Genomic DNA, 23,468 nt, shown 5'->3' on the forward strand with positions numbered 1-23,468 from the left:
ATATACAAATACATTAAAATAATCAGTTTAGAATAAACAAATATTATTTCATTCACGACTGCTTTAATTCCAAGCTGTGTTTATAATACTGCATCCTCCTAACAAGGAACAGAAACTGACTGATAATGCACATTTCCTCCTAATCAACTGTGCTGCGAATGCAAGTGAAGCTGTACAAGTGATAATAGAATCAGAATTGTAGAGTTAGAAGTTATCTCAAGGCTCATCCAGTCCAATCCGTTGCAATGCTGGAAACACCATCCAACCTGTGCTTAAAAACCTTTAAGAAAGGCAAGTCCACCACCTTTGGAGGGAGTCCATTCCACTGTTGAACAACTCTGTCAGAAAGGTCTTCCTAATATGTTTAGTTGGAGTATCCTTTCTTGAATCCATTGGTTCAGGTCCTACCATCTGAAGCAGGCAAAAACAAGCTTGTTCCATGTGACAGCCCTTGAAATATTTGAAGATGGCTGTCCTATCTCCTTTCAGTTTCCTCTTGCCCAGCTCCTTCAACCATTCTTCATAAGGTTTCCAGTCTCTTGATCTTCTTGATTGCCTTCCTCTGCACATATTCCAGCTTGTCAGCATCCTTAAATTGTGGTGCCAAGAATTAGACACAGTCTTCTTTCTTTGGCGATCACTCGTAGCTGAGTAAGATTGTCTTCCATGAACACAGTCTTGTCTGTAAGTGACTATGGAGGCCAATTCTGGATCCACATGTTCTTCCACAGTGGGGACACAGGTATCCTAGCAGGAGTTGATTAATGGTGAGGATTTGCCAAATGTGTCTTTCTCTTAGCTCATTTCTCCCTTTCATCTTGAGTTTGTGTTTCTTCAAAGCCCTTGACGTGTGTGTTTCATCTTCCTTCTGCAGTCACATAGTCGGTGGCAATTTGTCCACAAACCAGTTGTTGCATATGGAAATGCCTTGGTGTGTGTGTAAGAGAGAGAGAGAGCGAGAGCGCAAGAGTGTTTACCTAAAGAAATTATGGATCAGCAGCATAGATGGCAATTTGTAATGGGCATAAATAAAATAAAATAAAATACATAGAAAGAAGATGGCAATGTTAACTGTTTCAACATGAAGTATGTTGAAGCAGATAATGATAAAGTTAATACGAGATTTCATAAGAAAGGGGCAAAGAGAACAAGCCAGAAGAAATCTTTTCCAAAAAAAGGTTCTATCACAGCATGGAAATATGGTTCCAAATTGCCTGTGCTTTTCCATTACTAGAATGAAATTAATTTCAACAGTATCCATGCCATACGAACCCAAGTGATATAAACCAGACACTAAAACGCCTACTCTCCCCCCTTCTGAGTACTTTAAGTTGCTGCCAGATGATCTTGTGAGAAACGGAGGCCATTCTTTCTTTGTTGAATTTGGATCTTCAGGGGAGCCTGTGCTAAGAGGCGTGTAGGAGGGTTTGGAGCGAGTAGGTTCAGAGTGACAAAACATATTTCTATTCCCTTGGTGTTTGATATCTGAAGCTCTTCTGTGCATTGTTCATTGAAATATACTCAATTTCACCGCTAGGGGACATCAAAGATTCATCTTCGAAAAATACTTCACAAAAGCTGGGGGGGGTGTGAACCTGAACTAATGCTTTTAGGCTATTCAGTGCATCTGTAAACTTAGCATTGTAGGTTCATGCATCAGCCTTGCCTGCCAACTATAGCCAATGAGTATTTAATATTTAAAATGTGTTTCCTTTGGCTATCAGTTATAACTTATGGCTCTGAGAAGTCTTTGTTTGTTTCAGTGAGATCATGTTAAAGACCTGGAAGGCAAGAAGAAGCTGGCTCATCAGGACTAAGTTATGACTTCTTTCTTGGTCTCCCTAGCAGCTCAGCTGGCTTAGCGCACATAGGAGGACATTTGCTGGAAAAAAGAATATTCAGCATAGCTCTGGAAACACAAGTATTCCAATAAGTTGGGGTGTCATTAGGTTGCTGACAAATCCCAGGCTTGTTGCTTCCTTGTGGTGATAGGATGACTAAAATAGCCTAACCATGGGCCTCCAGAACTCTGTGGAATATATCCTCTCATTTAGTGGGTGTTTTGTTGGTCTCTTAGAATTATAAAATAATAATACACTTTGGTCATCAGTAAAGTCAGGTTTCGATATCAGTTTCATTGTAGTGTCAAACGATTTGTCTTTGTTGGAATCATTACATTTGTAAAGTGCTAGTCAACAGAGCTAGCATAGGAAGTGAATGGGCTTCTTAACCTGAGCTGTATCTTGATTGCAGTGATAGTTTTATTTGGGTTGACTCTAGAGTGGTACCTCGGGTTAAGTACTTAATTCATTCCGGAGGTCTGTTCTTAACCTGAAACTGTTCTTAACCTGAAGCACCACTTTAGCTCATGGGGCCTCCTGCTGCTGCGCTGCCGGAGCGCAACTTCTGTTCTCATCCTGAAGCAAAGTTCTTAACCCGAGGTAATATTTCTGGGTTATCAGAGTCTGTAACCTGAAGCGTATGTAACCCAAGGTACCACTGTAGTTGTCTGGTTGTTTGAATCTGAAGCTGGGATTTGAGGCATTTAGAGGCGCCGTACTGTTCACTTATGTTGATGAATTTCATCTGATAATCCCCCACAGATATGGAAGAAGGGTGGGAAAGAAGAATGCCAGACTGGATGAAGCGATTATTTTTTCCTCTGAGAGAGCAAGCCCCCTTGAATGGAGGTGGGCTACTTCTGAATAAACATGAAAGGATTGCACTGTCAGCCTCTGCTAACAATAAAATCTGATTTTATTGTTTACTACCAAAGTGTTAACATGCACAAACCCACGGGGATCTTGGACATTCAATTTCCGTTTTATATGGAGAAATAAATATAAATTACAGGCTATTATGGCCACTATGAAAATTAACTTGAAGCAAATCTACTATTCTTGGCGCAAAGGAGACTGCATGAATTAAGAAAATAAATGGCAGACAGCCAACCCATGAGCAGAGATAGGAATAAGGGCATAATCAGGAGCAGGAATTCAGAATTAATACTTTAGTGAGACAGTGGAACCCTTTGATACGACTTACGTAGTGGCGTAGCGTGGGTTGTCAGCACCCGGGGCAAGGCAAGTAATTTGCGCCCCCTAACCCGTGGATTTGCGCCCCCTAACCCGTGGATTTGCGCCCCCTAACCCTAACCCCCAGATGTTGCGCCCGGTGCGGCCGGCCCCCCCTGCACCCCCCACGCTACGCCACTGGACTTACGATTCACCTCTCACTTTTCCATAGCCCAAAGTAAGTTTCCGCAGGATTAAACTATCAGCTTTTAAACCACCCGTATTTTCACATATCTCTAAAGGGGGGGGGCTGGAAATCCTTCAAATTAACTCTCAAAGTTGATGACATGTAGAGAAATTAATTATGATTACAAATGTCATCAGCACCGTTTCTTTTGCAGAGATATTTTGAACCTCAGCTGTTCTAGGCTGAATTGTTGGAGGTATTTATACTGAATCAGTCAATCGGGGGCAACTAAAGGCCATATACCCTTTTTGCATTCAAATTTTGCCGCGCCTCTTCAAGTTATGGAGAAAACCTTTTGCCCCTGTTGAGCCCTAAACCTGCTGGAATCTGCACCAGGATAGTTAAGAAAAGCCTGTTCAAAGAGCAACTCCTCCATGGAAATGGAATGTACGTGCCCCTGCCAGACTGGTCGACGTTATTTTGAAGCCGAGGGGGGGTCATGCCAAAGAGTTGTTTGCTTAAAGGAGAGAGGGGGGACGCTTGCCAGGAAGGGCAGATAAGAATTCTACACAGCACAATCGTCACCAAGGCAGCATTACGCGTTGCTAAATGCATCACAATATCGGCGAACCAACCCCCTCCTCTCGCAGGTGATGGGAGCTGCAAGCAGCGTGGGCAACACCTGAAGGATCCTATCACCAACGCAAATCTTTGCAGCCGTCTAAACGCAGCGGGCTTTTGGGGGGGGGGCGGGGGGGAGAGAGGGAGAGACCCTCAAGCTATTTCCTAACCGGCTAGGACTGGAGAGGGCGCTGTCGTTTGCAGACCCGGCAGGGCGGTCCTGCGCCCCCTCGAGGCTGAAAGTGAAGGCAGGGCGTATTGGAAGGAACCGGTCGCCTGTCCACCGACGGGGAGATTTTCTCCCCCAGGTTAAACCACTTGTGTGCTCGTTGCTTCCGCGCGCCTCGCTTTATCCGGCTGGCTAGCCAAGCCGAGAGAAAGCCTTCGCCCCCAAGAAGGCAAATGTTTGTTCATGGAGTCAAGGAGCCTTGTTTCCCCTGTGCACGGTCTGCAGCAGCTCCATAGCAACCCAGCTCGGCTGTGATAGCGCGCAATAACTAGGACAAGTTGTAAACGCCGAGCAATTCGTGCGTGCCCAGGCTTAGGCCCGCTGCAGTCTCTTTGCCCCGGGCCCAGCTGAAGTTATTTCCCCGGGCTCCCCTGAGGACCATGAGGCTTTAGCTCAGGCGCTTAGGCGGGATCACGAGCTATACCGAGGCAGTGCGCCCATCCTCACCATGCGGGAGAAGAAGCTCACCACGGGTATGTACTGCGGCCGGAGAGCATAGCAGACAGTAAAGAGGATCGGATGTGCTCCGCTTTCATCCCGTCACAGTTCATGTTTCAGTGGGAGGGAGAGGGATGATGAACGCTGGAAGGAAAATACATTGTCAGCCAGCCAAGCCCCAGAACCCTAAAGGGCACGTTCACAAGTGATGCTCAGAAGCGCTTTTTAGATTGGAATGCGTCACGTGTGAACATGCAGGCTCAAGTGGAAAGAGCAATCTGCTCTCATGTTCCAAAAGCTCATACAAACGACAGAGGACTTGGTTGCATGTATTGTCCAATTAGTATGTTTATGGACTCCACACTATTCCACAGGGGAAATACCCTGTTCACTCTTTAACACAGAGCGGTGCGCTGAAATCTACTGAAATCAGTAGATTTTATGTGTCCCAAATTCTGGGATTGTTGTACACAAATTTGGTAACATAGGTAACCTATCTTCTTTTTATAAAGGTGCACAGTCATATATTTATTTACAAGTGCTAGCGTGGGTAGCCTTCATTTTCTAATCTACACGGTAAACTGAGTTGTACAGACTTATTGCACAGGGTCAGATACTGAGGCTGTGCAAGGAAAAGCCTAGTTACCAGGCGTAACTAAGGCCCTACAGGTGTTGTTGCACCCACACTCATCAGTCTCAGTTGTCATGGCCAATGCTCAGGGATGTTGGAAGTTCTGGCCCATAGATTAGCTGCACTTGTGACAGGTGTCTGTTTTAAAAGTTCCTGGATTAGAGTCCAGTTCTGTATCCATTGTATCAGCCATTTAGGATTGCTTCTGTTAGCAGGATTCATCCAGGAGTTGAACCCATTAGATTTTGAATGCACATCTTATAGGTGGATACTGCAGACTCATAAGTTGGCCAATTCAGTTGTCATTTCCCTAAAGTATATTTCAGGAAACTATTGTTTTTAAAACCCCAGTTTTTTTTATTGCTTAGGCCCACTACATGTTTTCACTTCTGTACATCAATTTTTAGAATAATTCATTAGAATTGGCCACTGGCTAGAAAACAAACTAATTCCAAAACGGTTCCTTTGCTTTTAGCAGCAGCTTCATATGCAGGAATCGGCAGGTGAAACTTTTTTTTGTGGGTGGTATATAGAGCTAATAAACAGATGATATGTTGATATTTGCAAAACAAGTTGCTCTTACATATGCAAGAAATGAGCTGATGACAAAGTTGCCAAGGCTAAACTTATACACCCAAACATCCTGAAAAGGGCCCAGTGAGGTCCTCAATATGGGATGAGCCCCACAAAATGATATATATCTCCATCTCCTCCTTACTGTCCTTTACAAACAAGTATATCAGTCTGTATCTTGCAAATAATATTATCTGGAATATATTTATTTTATTGTGAAATAGCTGCTTTTTGGATATGCAAATGGGTTCTTGGTTCTAAAATGTACATTGTTCTCAATATTTACAACTACATTTGCATAGTTAGTGATCACTGATCTCTGGTAAGATTAAAAACAAATGAAAAATGCTTTGGCTGAATAACTTTTATTCCCTTTCTCTTTTTGTGTTGTGTTTCAGTGCCCCCCAGCATAAGAGACGATGAGTTTGTAAGTAAACTTTCCCCCCCTCCTGCCCTCAGTTTATAGATGAATCACGTAGTTATTATAAATATAAATATGATGTAAATATAATTGCTATATGTCATGGAATTTCTTAAGTGAAACAAGAATGAAACAGAGGAGCAACAATGCCTCACACTCCACTCCCTATTAGTTGTCATCCACTCAACCAAGAAAATTAACTTCTTATATCACAAGACAGGGATAGAAATTGGAAAAGATTTTTTAAACATTATTTCAAAATTATTATTATTTTCTTTATTATGGTGCACGTTTTCCTATGCATATTTTCCTGGAAGTAAGTCACATTGTGTCCAATAGAATTTACTCCTTAGTAAACTTGTATAGGATTAGACCCCAGCTGTAAGAAAATTCAAACTACAAAGCAGAGGGGATATTAATTTCAAAATTAGGACAAATTTCAAAATTAGGATAATAGGATAAATTGCATTATGGACTAATTAAACTAAGAAAAGCATACTAATTTTTACTAATTAAAGGTTTGCCAGATATGCATTTAATTACTGGACACATACCTGCAGTGCATTCCTATGCTTGTCTATTCAGAATTTCAGTGGGACTTATTTCCAGTAAACATGTATAGGATTGCAACCTTAGGCACACATTTTTTTAATTTTTAATTTTACCTGCCCTTCACCAGCAGGTCCCAGGGCAGGTTACAGCAGTTTAAAGTTCAAAATTAAAAACAGTTAAAACAGATTACAATCAAAGGAATAGGGTGGGCCCTGAAATAAAATAAGATAACAAAGGTTTAGGTTGTAACTGCCGCTGCAATGCTGCATGTTAACATCATCATTTCCCTGAAACATGTAGCTCTCATACTGTTATTACATTGTGGCTTTAAGAGCTTGGCCATGTCAACACTATCCAATTTTTCTTTTACCCACCCACTTTTTGTATAGGCTTAAATATAGTAAGGTTTTTCTTGCCCCTTTATCTTTGCAAGGCATAGATGGCATCACACGGCGAGCAAGGCCCCATGAAAATTGACTTGCCTGTTCTTTTGAACCCTTTCCCCAGTTAACTAGCGATGTCAGAGAATTCCAACGAAATTGGAAAAGGAAATGGAATATCTACCGTTAAGAAGCTCGTCTATGGGCAGGAGTGGAAATCAGTCAAGTGAATACGATCAGTATTCACTCACATGGTTGTTGGGGTTTTTTGGAGTCTGCAAATGATGCATAATGAACGATTAAGTCATTTTTATGTTGTTTTGATGTTTCCTTTACATGGAAATGAATATGTTACGTGAATAGTTATGTAACACATATAATTTATGTTAAATAGCAGACAGTGAGATGAGTATGATAGCGTTTGGCACAAACCCAACTGCAGCGGAGAGGAAACAGTAGATTAAGATGAATACAGGTCAGAATGGAAGTCTGTGCCATCTTATATCCCTGAAGTTAGGAGAAGACATATTCCATTTCTAGTGCTTCTATTTGTCTTGACTGCTAGCTCAAACTCAGGGCTCAGGCAAAAAATAGCATAATTATTTGGGAACAAGTGGTTGGTTCGCCCCCAGTGTTGATAAAATACTTGGTACATTTTGCCTCAGTTCTAGAAAGTTGGGATGGCTCCCTGTAGGCACAGCAAGGACTGATCCAGAATGTACTAAGTGCTGTATTATCTAAGGGCTCAAAGCACTCTGTTATTAAATCTGCCTGAGATGAGGACACAAAGACCCTTGGATGGGTTTTTAGGCAATAGGGAAGAGAAGGGAGGTAACAGTATCCCAAAATGCAGTCACTTCCAAATGACCTGTTTATTAAGCATCCATTCTGATTTGCAGAAAGATTAGATGACCTTATGTCAAAGCAAGTGCTACTCACAATTCCAAGTGTATTTCCTCATCGCTTTTCTTATTGTAAGACTCCAGTCTTTTAGGGAAATGGATTTGTTGCACAAGACTTCCCAGGGACGTTTCCCATCAGTGTAACATAAAGTGTTAGCAATAACTTCCTCCTGTTGAATTTCTGTCATACAATTCTTAAAAGCAAACGTACTCCTACAAGATGGATCAAGGTTTCCCAGGATTGTACTTTAGTCAGAAAAAAAGATTTGTGTTTCTACCAGCACCAAGGGACAACAACTAAATCCAAAGCTAAACAGAATCTTAAAATAGAAGTTTCAAGGCTTCAATTCAAAACATAGTTGCTCAAATCTAATTCTTATGGAATTCAGAGTAACTTGTGAAACACATTAACGTGATATCTACAGCTGTTTTCATCTGAGAAGATTAAGCCTTAAACTGTAAGATGTGAATTGGGACTGGCTCCCTCCAAAATCTACTTTATTCCTTCTCTCCCCTTCTCTCTATTTCCCCCCTCTGATGCTGCCATTGTTTCAAGGGGAATAAAGGTGGATTTTTAAAAGGGGAATAACAATTAACAATCTACGGGAAAGTTTTGTTTATATTAAAAAAATAAAAGATAATTCCGTTAATATGCTAAGTGTGCAAATAATGTAGTAAAATATCTTAATTGATACAATTTGTATATATTTCTTACCCCTATTTTAGTCTCCCAAATAACATGGTTATGGTCAAATAAAAGCACACATCTGCATATTTCTAAAGGGTTTCTAATTCCTGTATTAAGAAGTGATTTGTTTTATACAGTTCCCTGGGGACAGAAAAATCTGCAATTCTTGTTAATTTTTCAAATCCAGTCATCTGCAATGGGGTGATTGGAAAACTATCTGCATATGATGACTGAATAAACGTGAAATATGTCAGTTTATTGACTGTGGCCTGTTTCTAATAATTTTTCATGCAAAACACAACTAAACATTTAAGACTCAGATCATTGCCTGTGTCAGTGTGCTGTTGTGTGAACCCCATTAATCTTAGAGCTTTACACAGAGATTGTTACGCTTTGAGATCATCATTATCTAATCATGCGAGAAACTGTGTTTGCAATGGGGATGTCAAGGCCAGGATGGGGCTGTGGCGATTGTACCTGCATCCAGTTCTTGACATTCTGAAGTCAGTGGCCCCTGCGGGAAAGTGCATGCTGAAAAGCATCAAACAAAATGTGCTGCTCTGTCTTCTACCAGGCTTGATCTCAAGACTAGACCTGGCTGAGCCTGGCTTTCTACTTCCTGCCAATCACAGGCTTATGCTTCACAGAGGCTCCTGTTCCCTTCTGAAATTGAAAGAGAGTGTTGAGAGCTACACATATGCAGCTCACAGTAGCTCACCAGGGCAGTGGCAGACTTTGGGCACTCAAATTTCAGCAGTGCCTGTGTGGCGCCAAAATTTCGTGTCCCCCCCCCTCGCTTCTTGCTCTACACACTAAATTATAGTTGCGGTGCCCCCAAGGCTTGACACCCAGTGTGACCGAACCAGTGGCACTCCCCTAAATCTGCCTTTGACCAGGGTAGGCCCTATCTTCAACCTTAAGATTTCTAGTTTGGGAACTCCCTGTGCAAACTTCTAAATCCCAGCATCTGGCACCATTGTGGTCTAGATGTTTTTAGGTAGGTATGAGAAATTGAAATAGGAAGAAGATGAATATAGTTGCCTTCTGATAAGAATTACAATGTCTTTTATTTTAAAGGTAGTTATTTTCAGTTGGAGGTGGGTCATTTCTCTGAAAGGATTGTCCGGAGAAACATGCCTTAATTCTAGTCATTGGGAGAAAGACTGTTGGTTGGGTGGTAGAACACATGCTTTGAATGGGGAGCCCTGATTCCTTTTGTTATAAGGATCAGGTAGCAAGGACAGACCTGTGCTAGAGACTCCGAGTACTTCCAGATGTGGACAGTTTAGGAGCACTCAATCATATAACATCATTCCTGAAAGACCTACACTGGCTCCCAGTACGTTTCTGAGCACAATTCAAAGTGTTGGTGCTGACCTTTAAAGCCCTAAACGGCCTCAGCCCAGTATACCTGAAGGAGCGTCTCCACCCCCCATCGTTCTGCCTGGACACTGAGGTCCAGCTCTGAGGGCCTTCTAGCTGTTTCCTCACTGCGAGAAGCAAAGCTACAGAGAACCAGGCAGAGGGCCTTCTCGGTAGTGGTGTCCGCCCTGTGGAATGCCCTCCCATCAGATGTCAAAGAGATAAACAGCTACCTGACATTTAGAAGACATCTGAAGGCAGCCCTGTTTAGGGAAGTTTTTAATGTGTGACATTTCAATGTACCGTATTTTTCGCCCTATAGGACGCACTTTTTCCCCTCCAAAAATGAAGGGGAAATGTGGTGCGTCCTATGGGGCGAATGCAGGCTTTCGCTGAAGCCTGGAGAGTGAAAGGCGTCGGTGCGCACAGACCCCTCTCGCTCTCCAGGCTTCAGGAAGCTATCCGCAAGCCTTGCAAGCCCGGCGGGAGTTCCCGCCGGGCTTGCAAGGCTTGTGGATAGCAGCCTGTTCTGGGGGCTGGGGTCGGGGGAAGCTCGGGCTTCCCCAGCCCCAGCCCCGTGGCTGGGGGGGGGGGAATAATTTTTTTTTAATCCCCCCTCCAAAAAACGAGGTGCACCCTATGAGCCAGTGTGCCCTATAGGGTGAAAAATACAGTATTTTTAATCTTTGTTGGAAGCCGCCCAGAGTGGCTGGGGAAACCCAGCCAGATGGGTGGGGTAGAAATAATAAATTATCATCATCATCATCAACATTAGGGCTAGCCAGTCCAAGGCATTTTGCTGCCTGAGGCAGAGGACAAGATGGTGCTAAGAGAGAGGAACAGCTGAGGGGCTCAAAAGGGATAGGGGCTGCTTCTGCCCCCCTCCCAAGGAACCCTAACCTAATGTTCTAGCCGTTTCCAGCTTTTCTTCTTTTAGCTGGAATAGGAACTTCTGTCACACTTCTAATAGTCACCAAGTGGGTATCTCCCCCCCCCCCCCATTTCCTCAACCCCAAATGTTTGAGGCAGGCATGATTTTCATTGAGACCATTGCGTGTGGGAAAAGGATATTTAAATACACCCGCCTCCCTCACTACATTCCCATTACAATTGCCCCCTACTTCAGAGGAGCAGAGGAGGAAGGTATCAGGGCAATTCTATTTGAAGAGCTAAGAGCTAAAGTGATGAAGGTGATCCCTAGAGAGGAGAGGCAGACCACAGAGAATGAAAATGGCTAGAGCAATCTATGCAACAGCCGTGTGAGGGAATTGCACAGCTACCATATTGAGTTAAAAATGGAAACAGAAGATGGAAACCATGAGAGGAGAGGCCACAAATGGAAAGGAGAAGTCACAGTGAAAGAAGAATGGATGCAAAAGCTTATGGAATATACAGAAATGGCAAAACTTACCGGGAAAATAAGAACTCAAGATAACAAACTTTTTATAAAGGAATGGAAATTGTTTATTGAATATTTATAAAAAGATCTGTAAACAGTTAAGAACTTTGGCAGGATTATTCTAATAACCTGCAGTTTTATGAATATATATTTAAAGTAGATGAATAAATGAGCAAATTAACCTAATTTGAATATGCAGTAAATATTAAAAATAAATTTAAGGAACCACAGAAAGAGGGGGAAGGAAGTCAAGTTTTTAAATGTTAAAATGACTATAAAATTATTGAAATGTATAGAATTGGAAAATCATAAAATAATTAAATAATAAAAAAGAAACAATGAGAGGAGAATCTTTCATAAAATGTGAGCGAACAAGGTAATAGTAAATGTTCTGTAGTAAATGCCCAGTAAGCAGCTGCTGGCCTTATATTAGGCCAGATAATTTATCCTATTCTAGTATGGTTTAGTCTGACATACTGAATGGATAAACAGTCTCACCTGGTGTGGCAGCCTCCTATGTACCTGTAAAGAGAGTTGAAAACAATTCACAAATAGCAAACTCACAGTATGGAAATTGCCAACCCTTGTAAGAAGTCAGCAATTTCCACTCCAACCTACATTCATCACAATCGGCACTGTTCCTGTTGAACCAAATTTTACATTATTAGTTTTGCTGCCAACTGTTGAATGTAAATGATATAACTTACATTTGTTCCGTAGACATCTGAAAGCAGCCCTGTTTCCGGAAGCTTTTAATATTTGATGTTTTGTTGTGCTCTTTTATATTTTGTTGGAAGATGCTGAGTGGGACTGGGGCAACCCAGTGAGATGGGCGGGGTACAAAAATAAATTATTGTTATTGTTATTATTCAGTGTAAAGGAAATGTAAAAGCAGTTTTATAAAAATAATTAACCACATGTAGTTTGCAGACTTGAAACAGCAATGTGAACAAATGCAAATCATATTTAACTGATTTCCATTCCTGACCACAGAAGAACATGCATGCTGCAGCAATTTCTGCTACCTTTTAATTCTCCAACATCCCTACTCCTGTTAGATGTAAACTGCTCTTTCTTCATCACATCATATCACATAGTTTTGTTCTTTTTGGCTCTTGCAGGAGGATTATTTAGCAACCGATGATATGCTTGTAGACTTCTTTAATGAATTCTTGAATCTCCCCGTAAGTATGTTGATATAAACTTTTCCTTAAACACTTACTGTGAATATTAAGTGGTTTATGAGATAATATAGGGTAATAGGGTGACGTCTGTATTCTTGAAGTGGACTAGGTGAAGTGGAATAGCCCCTCCTGCTTGCCTCCAGGTCACAGCAGATTCAAAACTGCATTTCCGAAGTGTGAGCACACATAGTTGGTTGCCCATGAAAATATCGCAGAGAGAATGTTGACTTTGTAAGAATTATCTCATGTGGGAAACCCCAGTGGGTTTCGAGGTCGAGAGAACAATGCTACAATGCATGTCAAAGCAACAAAATGGAAAGTGGCTGTTGAGAAACCCTGACCTCATCATAATTTGATTTTCTCAGGAGAGTTTTCTCTTGTCAACATTAATGTGGTTAATGTGAACATTTTTATATTTCCAGTTTGACTCTCCTGCAGCTCATCACACGAGTTACTCGGGAAGAATGTGACGCCCCTGTTAAAACACCATTACAATTTGGCCTTTTATCTTTGTTGTGCTTATGCAGCCGTTGCCTAGAAACAGGGCCCAGGTGTAAGCATTACTATGTAGGCAAGAGGTTAAATTAAAGAATAGCATTGGGCTGAACGTCATCTACCCCAGGAAGCATGTGCTTAAGGAGAAAGAATTGTTGCTAGCCTACATAGATGCTAGAAGTGTTCATCTGACAAAATTAACCATTACATTGTGTTTTTTGTATAATGGGGGATTTCAGTCGTATGGTGGTCGTTGGATGGTCTACTTGTAAGGGGCAGAATAATGGCACTTCTTGCATAGAAATTACACCAGAATGTAAATAAGAATAATAATAATAATTTATACCCCGCCCATCTGGCTGAGTTTCCCCAGCCACTCTGGGCGGCTTCCAATCAAGTGTTAAAAACAACACAACATTAAATATTAAAAACTCCCCTAAACGGGGCTGCCTTCAGATGTCTTTTAAAGATAAGATAGCTGCTTATTTCCTTCACATCTGAAGGGAGGGCATTCCACAGGGCGGGCGCCACTACCGAGAAGGCCCTCTGTCTGGTTCCCTGTAACCTCAATTCTTGCAATGAGGGAACCGCCAGAAGGCCCTTGGCGCTGGATCTCAGTGTCCAGGCTGAACGATGGGGGTGGAGATGCTCCTTCAGGTATACATATAGATCTTTTTAGTAAGTTTATTCATAAGCGTGGCTTGAGCATAATGCTAAAACAGGGTTTGTTTAGCCAGGTGGCTTAACTGGGAAGGAGATCACAGCCCTTTTGCTCCTCCCTTGGTTTTTGGTTCATTGGGGCATATCAGCTAAGCCAAGGTTTGTCTTAGTGTGTTGTCTAAACCTGGGATTATGGTTGAGGTCTCTCTTCCTTAACCACAGTCTGTACCCAAGGTTCCTCATATGTTTACTGGTCACGATTAAAGGAGACCTTAACCATGATCCCATGTGTAGATGATACAGTGAGCCAAACCTTGGCTTAGCTGGCATCCCACACTGACCTAAAAAGCCCGGGCAGGAGGAAAGTGAATATAAGCTCCTCTTTGGGAGCCAGCATATTCATGTAGTCACAGTAAGCCATACACCAGGGGGCAGAGATGGATTTAGTTCCCCCAACTGTCAACCAAGTGACCAGCACTGTTCTACTCATATGATCAGCCGTGCTTGTGCAATGCTTTGGGATGCAAAATGTGAGTCGTCTCCTCCAATACCACTGAACCCTTTTGCATGTGTGAGGCCCAGTTCAGAAGAGTGAAGTCAGTTGTTGAATTCGAGAATGTGCCTTTGATTAACTTAGTACTTTGGTGCTAATCATACTGGCGAAGGCAATTGGTTGTTTCATTCCATTCCTGTATATATCGTGTAAATGATTGGTGTTGAAGCATCCAAAATGACAATACGATTTATATTTAAAACATTGTTATTGGCATCTTTTTTACTACATTAAAGGAACCAGATGTTTTCAATTTAGCTAATTGGAATGCATGTTGGAAAATGGGCCCTTGGGCTCTACAGCTAGGGACTGAATTAAAAATAGATACAAGTGATTAATTAATGTTATCCTTGGTTAGTTTTCTATGTAAATATTGTACAACTAAAATTATCTAGTGTCTATTCAAATAGCTCCAGATTATGGAATTTACGTGCTTCATTTGCATGCTCATATAAACTAGCAAGGGTTCAACGATTTGGAATTAGAAGTTAATCCTTTATTGTTATTATTTGTGTTTCCCTCCTCTTTAAATAACTGCAGGAAACTTTAAATTCTTACGTTGCAAAGACTGTATAATTAGGTTCCTGCTGACCCAAAGTTAAGAAATGTCAAAATAACATAAACAAGAAGGGAGGGGAAGGAGGCTTGAAGCAGCCTCCTACTGGTGGCAGAACCAGGAGGTGGAGGAGGCAGAGCCACCAGCCACCAGATGCCCATAACCAGTAAGGTTTCTATGTTGACAGTGCATGGAAGATCTTCCTAGTAAGTTTAGAAGGTGAAAGGCAGGGGGATGTGGAATCTGTGGGTCTCCAGGTGTAGCCAGGCTCCAGCTCCCCTCAGCACCAGCCATCATGATGAAGGGTCAGGGATTTTGGGAACTGGGGGTGTCCAGCAACATCTGGAGGCCCACAGATTCCATATCCCCGGTGAATGGTCACAATCTCAGAATGTTCTAAAGCAAAACCTAATGCCATCAACAAAAATTCAACGAGAAACCCATCCAGAATGCAAATTATTACATCACATGGGTTGAAAGGAATAGAAAGAAAGTCCGATCCTATACAAGCCTACTCAAATGTAAGTCCCACTGAACTCCAGAGAACTTGCAACCAGGTAAGTAAGCAGCTGGACTTCCAGCTTCTGGAACATCCACCAATACACAGCTGTACTGTAACCTATCAGTGCTGTGATAATTATTATATTTTAATCTTTACGTTTTGTTGTCGTAGACCTTTGCAGAGCCAATTAAGTTTAATCCTGACTTTGGCGTTTTTGAAGTTGCTACCGATGCCCCCCAGCATCTGGAAAACCAGCTGAAAAAGATGTTGCGTGAAAAGAAACCCCGGAATCCCATTTACGATGTCATAAGGCCAGCAAAGCAAGAAATTCCAGACCTCAGACCTGTTCCCCCTCCCCCACCAGTGTTAAATTTTGACCCGAATTATTCAACAATGGTAAGTTGATGATTGGTACTGTTATTTTTATTATTGTTCTTATGCATTTAAGAGGTATTAACCCAATATGATGTGCTATATATTAGCAATTTCAAAATCTTTATCCAATTGGTGGGGTCCCGTGTTTAGCCAATTGATGGCTTTAGGAAGGCAGGGCTGGGGCATCAAATTTTGGCCTTGCACAGGGTGCCATATTACCAAGGGCTGCCCCCGGCATGATCATAGAGCCTGCCTTTTCCTGACTGTATTATGTTTACAGTTTTATGTATTAAGCTTTGCACACACAAGTGGAGGAATGCATGGAAATGAAAATTGGCACAGGTGGACACAATCTCACCCCCTCCTTTCAAGCTTTCATATACATTTGCTGCGTGATAAGGGCGTAAGATTTCTTCAATAGGATGGCTGCCCTTATAATCTGCTTAACAACAACAACAGCAAAATACTTTTAGTGCAATGCAATGCACTTACAAAGGAATAGACCCCAGTGAACACATAAACATGCATAGTATTGCCGTATTATTAAATTTAGAACATAACTTTGGACGTTTGTTTTCCCTTAGCATGATAAATCTGACTTTGGCATATCATCTTTTCTCAGGAACACTGCAGACAAAAGGCTGGAATTTGTTTCAGCTGAACATAAATAATTACAAATTTATTTTCTTACATCCAGATAAATTGGCCAAAATAAAGAAGCGGTCTTCAGTCTTTCCAGAAACCATTATCAGTAAACCATAGGAGGCATATTCTAACAGGAGAAGAACGGCCATCCTTTGCCTCTGCAAAAAGTATTATGTGATCCATGGCCAACATCAGCATTCATTATTCTGGGACGTTGTTTAGAGTGAGGCTTCCCCCTCTTCTCTGCAGATGTTCAGGGGCACCAGGGAGCATGCTTCCCACACAACCCTATAGAACCAAATGAAGGTTGCCAAGTAGCAGGGCTTCTTGGATTTCACTATTTCCTTTGGGAACAATTCCTTGCCACTTAGAATAGACACAAAGAAGGAATTTCAGGCCGATGCGGTGACTATTAATGAACATGTAAAAGTGCTTGTGGTGTTTGTGTTTACTTACAAAGTCCTAGACAACCTACCAAAGTACCTTAAACACTGTCTGATTCCTTATGCTCCACCTTGATCACTGCGATGCTCTGATGGGACACGTCTGGTGGTTCCCCCACACCCCCGAAGTTTTGTTGGCCTTTACTATGGATGGAGCCTTTAATGTGACAGACCCTGCTGCCCTGTGGATCTCCCTGTCAGTAGAAGTTCAGGAATCAGCCCTGCCTTATTTTAGATATCTTCTGAAAACACTATTGTTTAAACAGGCCTTTTTTATTTTTAACTAACCCATATTCACTGATGTTTTGTTGATATTTTTAGTTAGGCTTTTACTGGTTTCATTATATATATTGTAAGCTATATGCCGTATTGTTATACTTTTATGAAAGTGCAAATTAGGAATACGTCATTAAATAAAAATAAATAAATAAACGCTCAGCTGAAGAGTGGGAATGAAATCCTGCTCAAAGTCTTGCAGAGAGCAGATTCATGGTCTTCATTCATCAGCTGATGAATTGAGACTTCAGTCCTGCTGGGTACTGTTTCGGAATCAGTGTGGGGCTGTTTGAAAGCCCTTTTGCAAATATCCCTTTATTGCTATTTAAAAGTCTGGCTTTCAGAGATTCAAAAAGCAGCATGGAGCTGTTTCCAAAAGGGCTTTCGAACAGCCCTGTGCTGTGCTTTGAAGTCTTGAGAACCAGGGCTTCAAAGTGAAGTATCATCTGGTATCATGGTGACATTAGATCAGGCATAGGCAAACTTGGCCCTCCAGATGTTTTGGGACTACAACTCCCATCATCCCTGACCACTGGTCCTGTTAGCTAGGGATGATGGGAGTTGTAGTCCCAAAATATCTGGAGGGCCGAGTTTGCCTATGCCTGCATAGATGACTGACAGGTAGGTGGGCCCAAGCACCTGTCATATTTGGCCTGCCAGAGTTGGGAAGATAAGGATCTGGTCCACCAGCCAGAAGATGTCCCTGCTCTAACATGTATTCAGCTCACCCTGCATTTCAAATAAGGCATGCATGATTAACTGAAACATCACAAAAAAGAGGACAAAATACTCCACCAATTTGAATGTGGTGATTTATATATAGAGATGCAAATTTAGAAATGATTACTGTAATTCAAAAAGGAATGTGCTCTATCTCACTCTGATGGGGAAGAATTGTTGCTGCTCAGTCTGCTGTCCTGGTGTTGCTAACTGTCAATGGGCAACTTTAAAGCTCCCGCTCTCCTTTTTAAATTTTTCTTTATTCTTAAATCAGTCTTGGACTGGACAGCTGTCAAACAGAAGATGCATTCAATTAGACTGCTGTTTCAGAACTTTTGGCAGGGGAAAGAGAGGGAGCATTGTGCCAGTGGGGGGGGGGAGGTGTGGCTAGCAGGGTGGACAGTGGCGTAGCGTGGGTTGTCAGCACCCGGGGCAAGGCAAGTAATTTGCGCCCCCTAACCCGTGGATTTGCGCCCCCTAACCCTAACCCCCAGATGTTGCGCCCGGTGCGGCCGGCCCCCCCTGCACCCCCCACGCTAGGCCACTGAGGGTGGAGCAGAGGTCCACTTCTCCCCATTCTAATCTCCTCAGAGCATCACAATGTGGGATATGGATTCCTCTGAAATCCAGGGATTTTCAAATTATATCTTTGGATCTCAAGCTGTCTCTGCTGCTGCCAAATTATGACTTGCCCCCTCTTCCACCATGGCCTCACTGTTTCATAAAGTCCTGCCAGACTGCTGGAATTAGGATTGCTTCCTTAATCTGTAAGCAAATCTGTTTATTGACTACATGGCATATAATACCCGAAGTGAAAGATAATTTACAAAGATTTTTATGTGTGTGTGTGTATGTGTGTTAGTGTCTGGACCGAGAGCAGGCTATTGCGTGGATTAAGAAGGAAAGATTCCCATCGTTTTTAGAGAGCGACTGTTACTTTGAATACAGGTACTGCAACTTCTAATTGGAACGCAGGTTTTTAAAGCTGTACATTTCTCTTGAACAAATATGATAATAATTCTCAGATACTTTTGGCCTAGCTTATATAAGTTTAAAGACCCTGATGTTGGGAAAGATTGAGGGCACAAGAAGAAGGGGACGACAGAGGACAAGATGGTTGGACAGCGTTCTCAAAGCTACAAACATGAGTCTGACCAAACTGCGGGAGGCAGTGGAGGATAGGAATGCCTGGCGTGCTCTGGTCGGACGAAGAGTCGGACACGACTAAATGACTAAACAACAACAATATAAGTTTAATGATTTCTGTGAATAATGAAACTGATGCTATTTTTATGGCCTCTCATTCTGTAATTTTTACAGGCGGTCCTAATTTATCGCCTGTACACGATGTTCCACATTTAATCATTACCGAACTTTACTGGTATGCATGTGTTTAATCAATAGATCTCTCCCGCAGCATTCCCATTGTGGCTCGTTTTGCCTGATCTGCTCTGTATATCTCTGTGCCTTTCTTTAAAACACAAATTGCAACTGCATCTGAGTCAGAGATGGGGAGCCTGTGGTCCTCCAGATGTTATTTGATTGCAGCTTCCATCTTCACTGATGTTGTCTGGGGCTGGTGAATGTTAAGAACGTGAGAAGATGCTGCTGGATCAAGGCAAAGGACCATCTGGACCAGCATCCTGTTCTCACAGTGGACACCCAGGTGCCTATGCAAGAAGGAGATGAACACAGCAGCATCCTCCCCTCCTGTGGTTTCCAGCAATGGGCATTTAGAAGCATACTCTGAAATCCAGCAATTTATGGCAGGCCACAGGTTTCCCTGTCCCTGATCTAAGAGGTGTAGACATAATCCGGGGAGGGAGGGTGCTGTAGCTCAGCAGTAGAGCATGTGTTCTATCATGCAGAAGGTCCCAGCTTCAGACTCTGGCATCTCCAAGTAAGACTAGAGAAGACTCCTGTCTGAAACCCTGCAGAACTGCGATCAGTCAATGTTGATAGGACTGAGCTAGGTGGATCAGTATTCTGAATTACTATAAGGCAGCTTCCTTAACCATGGTTAAGAGAAGCAGGAGTGTACCATTGGGTCATGGGCTTCCTGCCTCAGCCTCCCTCATTTTGTGGCAGATCCTCTTTGCATGGTTTACTGATGTTTAATTGTTACGTCTGCACCAAATTTAACCATTGTGGGCAGAGGTTGCTCTTAATTTGAAACCAAATTCAAACCCAGGTTTCAAAGCTTAATTAAGTGCTAACCCTGTTTAGTGATTCAAGGTTTGGATGGTTTAGCAGCACCCGATCATTGCCATTCTGCTTTAAGCTGCAAGAGGAATAGCAACTCTGATCCTAGACTTTAGAAATCCAGATAACTTTCTGCAGCCAGGTGGGCACTCCTTTCTCCACCTCCAAATGTGTGTGGGGGTGGGGTGGGGTTATTTAATGCTGTATTGTTTTTAACACTCGATTGGGAGCCACCCAGAGTGGCTGGGGAAACTCAGCCAGATGGGTGAGGTATAAATTAATACTACTACTACTACTAATAATAATAATAAATAATAATTATTACCACACTGGGAAGACATTAAATACTCTGACCCATGATCATGATTCCCCCAGTTTCATTGTGGTGGTGGTGGTCGGTGGAGGGAGAAGAAGAAATGGATAAAAAAGAAAGGGTTGGATTAAAGTGATAGGGACTGATTCCAGACTGCTGCTATTTTGTGGGTGGTTTTCAATTGCATACCTGCAAATTCAGATTGCACAATTAGATTTGTCACTCTTTTGCAGCAAACCCATTTCCCACCAACACCGATTGTGGTAAGGAAAATAGCAGGAAAATGTACTGCAAAGTTGGAATATCAATTGCTTGATGATATGTCATATACCTCCCCGCAAACAAAGGAAATGAATGCTCAATAAACATTGAATGTAATATAACTTCCTTTCAAACACTGCAAACAAATCAGTCTGAATGCTGAACAAACAGGTCTTCTGGAAGCGACCCAAGTTGTTTCCTAGGGAAGAGTGATGGACTATAGGGAAGGAAATGGGTAGAGGAATATCTGTATAGGCCGAAATCAGCCCCAGAACCTACTCAATAGTTATGTTGAGGAACTTGCAGAACTGCTCCACTGTATTAAAAAGCTGGATTTTCTGAGCTGTCGTTGGCGGGAGGGAAAATATGGAAGTAGAGGGGTGTTTTGTTCATGACATGCAGATGCTCTTTTGAAAAGAGAAAAGAGCAAACAAAATGTAGCTATTCTATGGGAAATGCCCAGTGTGGAAGGAGCCCTGATTAACTCTGGTAGGGAGATGGCAAGGACATTTTTCCAAGAGACAGAAAGTACTGGTGAAGGAGCCCCACCACCATCTCCTCCTTCTCCAGACCTCCTTCTCCATTAAGGTATTGGGAGCGACACATATATGAACTCAGAGTGTTTTCATACACGAAGCCTAAATTAGCTTTGGCTTTGATTTAGAACAGGCAGTAATATGAATATAGAACCTACAAGGCAGATGATCAGCAATTGTGTGCACGTACCAGGGGCAGCAATGCCTCTAACCTACTATTTTCTCGGGGTGGGATGGGGTGGGGTGGGGTGGAATCTAGCCACTGTTTAGTTGTTTTAAAATATTTCTATACTGCCCTTCAGCAGAGCTTCCAGGGTAGTTTACAAAAACACAGTCTGTAGCCAGGGGCGTCAAGAAAACTATAGAGGAAATGGAAGTGATTGATGGCAGAAAATACATATATTTATTTTACAATAAGTACAAGGAGATCAAGGCAAATGGAACAGCTGCTTCCATGTGGTTTGGCGTTGGTTCTGCCCGCCTTGATTTCTAAAGCTGTTTTTAGTGTGGAGGAGCTGTAATTTTTAATGTTTTTACTTGTTTTAATTTATTGGATTTGTTTTATTTTGCTTTGAACATCTTCATTGAAGGGGGAGAGTGGGTTGTCAAATTTTATTGTAAATAAGATAAAAAATAATTAATTGCGGCAGTTTAGTGCTCCAAAGGTTTCTAAATGGGGACTCTGGCAGGCAGGGTCCGAGTGCCTGACTCAGTGCATCAGCAGGGCAGCTGACAAGCAGAGGGAAGCATAGGCCTATACTCTGGCACTACAGCTCCAGCAGAGGACTGGAGGATGTACTGCAGCTTTCAGCCTAAGGGGGATCAGGTGACATGAGCCAATGGGATTCCAGCTGGCCATACATACTGACTGATCCTGGTTTGACTCCTTAGTCTGTGCTACCTGTAATTTTGTTTGTAAGCCAGTTAGAGCCCAGATGGAACCTGCCAACTTGCAATCTGTCTCCAGAATGACCTGAGGCTAATGTCATGCTGTATTTACAGGGTATCCTTCTGTCACTTTTAACAACTTCCCAGAGATGCAAATTAATGTGCATCTGCTGCTTTTCCAGCCCAGCAACCCTCCATGTTCTTGCACCTAACACCTCTTCTTAGTCTGCTATAGTGAAAAACAATATCCCCTGCTTCCCCTAGCAGATAGGAGGAATGAGCGACCGGTCAGTAGACTGAAATGAGCATTGGGGAAGGAGGTCTCTGGGTTGCATCCTGACAAGGCCATTTCCTAAAGTACCATTCAAAACGCTTTAAACTTTGAATAGGATTAAAGATAACAGCGGTAGATTCATAAAGTGTCTTCCAACATTTTGGTTTCTTTAAGAGAACAGTATTGCTGCTGCTAAAACCGGTTAGATAATCTAAGTGACCGTATGATATTTGTCACCTCACTGTAGGTTAGCTAAGCTGATATCGCAGGTGGAGTGGAGCAGAACTGGCGTCAACGTTGTTATAGATAAAACGTATTATCCTTGGTTCACCAAAAGCCTACCACCCTCAGAAACCTCTGAAGAGAATGAAAATGACTTAATTATGAGAAAGTTCTATGTCTCTCTTGGCCAGGTAAAATAGATGCCGTGTGACTTAAACAGGTCCAGGATAGCCTTCTTTTTCTGTGTGCAGCTGTATCGCTCCTTGAAACCTGCATGAAATTTGGCTAAGACTTTGGACCACAGGTTGATCTGTGTCTTACTATGTTGTATTTATTATTTTTAGAATTGTGTAATCTATTTGATTCCCCCACTTTTAAAAAAATAGTTTTATTTGCTGATTATTTGTCATTTGTATGTGTGTATTGTTCTGTTCCTTATTTTAGAGTCTTTGACTCTTTGGTTCCACCCGCACTCTACATTGAAAGCAGTATCATAAAGACTTTAAACCATTGTGATTTCTCCCAAAAAATCCTGAAAAGTGTAGTTTGTTAAAGGTGCTGAGAGGTGTTCCCCTCACTGGGCTACAGTTCTCTGAGTAGTTTAACAATCAATCCCTCCTCCTAGGGAACTCTAGGAATTTCAGCTCTGTCAGGGGAATGTAACTAGATGTTTTCCCACCATTGCAATGCTGGAAAAGCATGAACGTTTTCTAGCCGCGATGATGTTAAAGGCACAAGAGCTATGGAAGAATACAATTGTGCCATCTATAATGCAGATTTAAGGACATAGAATTGAAATCCCTTCACTAGTGTATATACAACATGCTGGGCTATAGTTAAGAAGATGAGTACAAATATTCAGGTCCCTATCATCACAGTGCAAATCTATGTATTTTTGTCGGATAGACATCTCAGTAGTGTAGTTTATTGCAAGCTGTAGCTATCAGTGACCAGTTTCTGTATGGT

General features: G+C 42.2%; 2 protein-coding genes across 3 annotated transcripts in view; one reads left to right on the plus strand and one right to left on the minus strand.

The window, feature by feature from the left end:
* The window catches only part of VPS13B (vacuolar protein sorting 13 homolog B), an 883,035-nt gene that overhangs the window by 387,438 nt on the left and 472,129 nt on the right, over positions 1-23,468 (minus strand). The window lies entirely within an intron of this gene.
* RGS22 (regulator of G protein signaling 22) overlaps positions 3,851-23,468 on the plus strand; it is an 80,543-nt gene continuing 60,925 nt past the window's right edge. Inside the window, exons 1-6 of the mRNA XM_083517219.1 lie at positions 3,851-4,524; positions 6,092-6,120; positions 12,519-12,581; positions 15,519-15,743; positions 18,669-18,754; positions 22,528-22,693. Coding sequence (XP_083373345.1) covers positions 4,500-4,524; positions 6,092-6,120; positions 12,519-12,581; positions 15,519-15,743; positions 18,669-18,754; positions 22,528-22,693 — 594 coding nt within the window. The 5' untranslated portion in view covers positions 3,851-4,499. The remainder of the gene's footprint in view (positions 4,525-6,091; positions 6,121-12,518; positions 12,582-15,518; positions 15,744-18,668; positions 18,755-22,527; positions 22,694-23,468) is intronic.

The sequence above is a fragment of the Podarcis liolepis genome (assembly GCF_965112155.1).
Source record: "Podarcis liolepis genome assembly, chromosome: 8".
Lineage (NCBI taxonomy): Eukaryota > Metazoa > Chordata > Lepidosauria > Squamata > Lacertidae > Podarcis > Podarcis liolepis.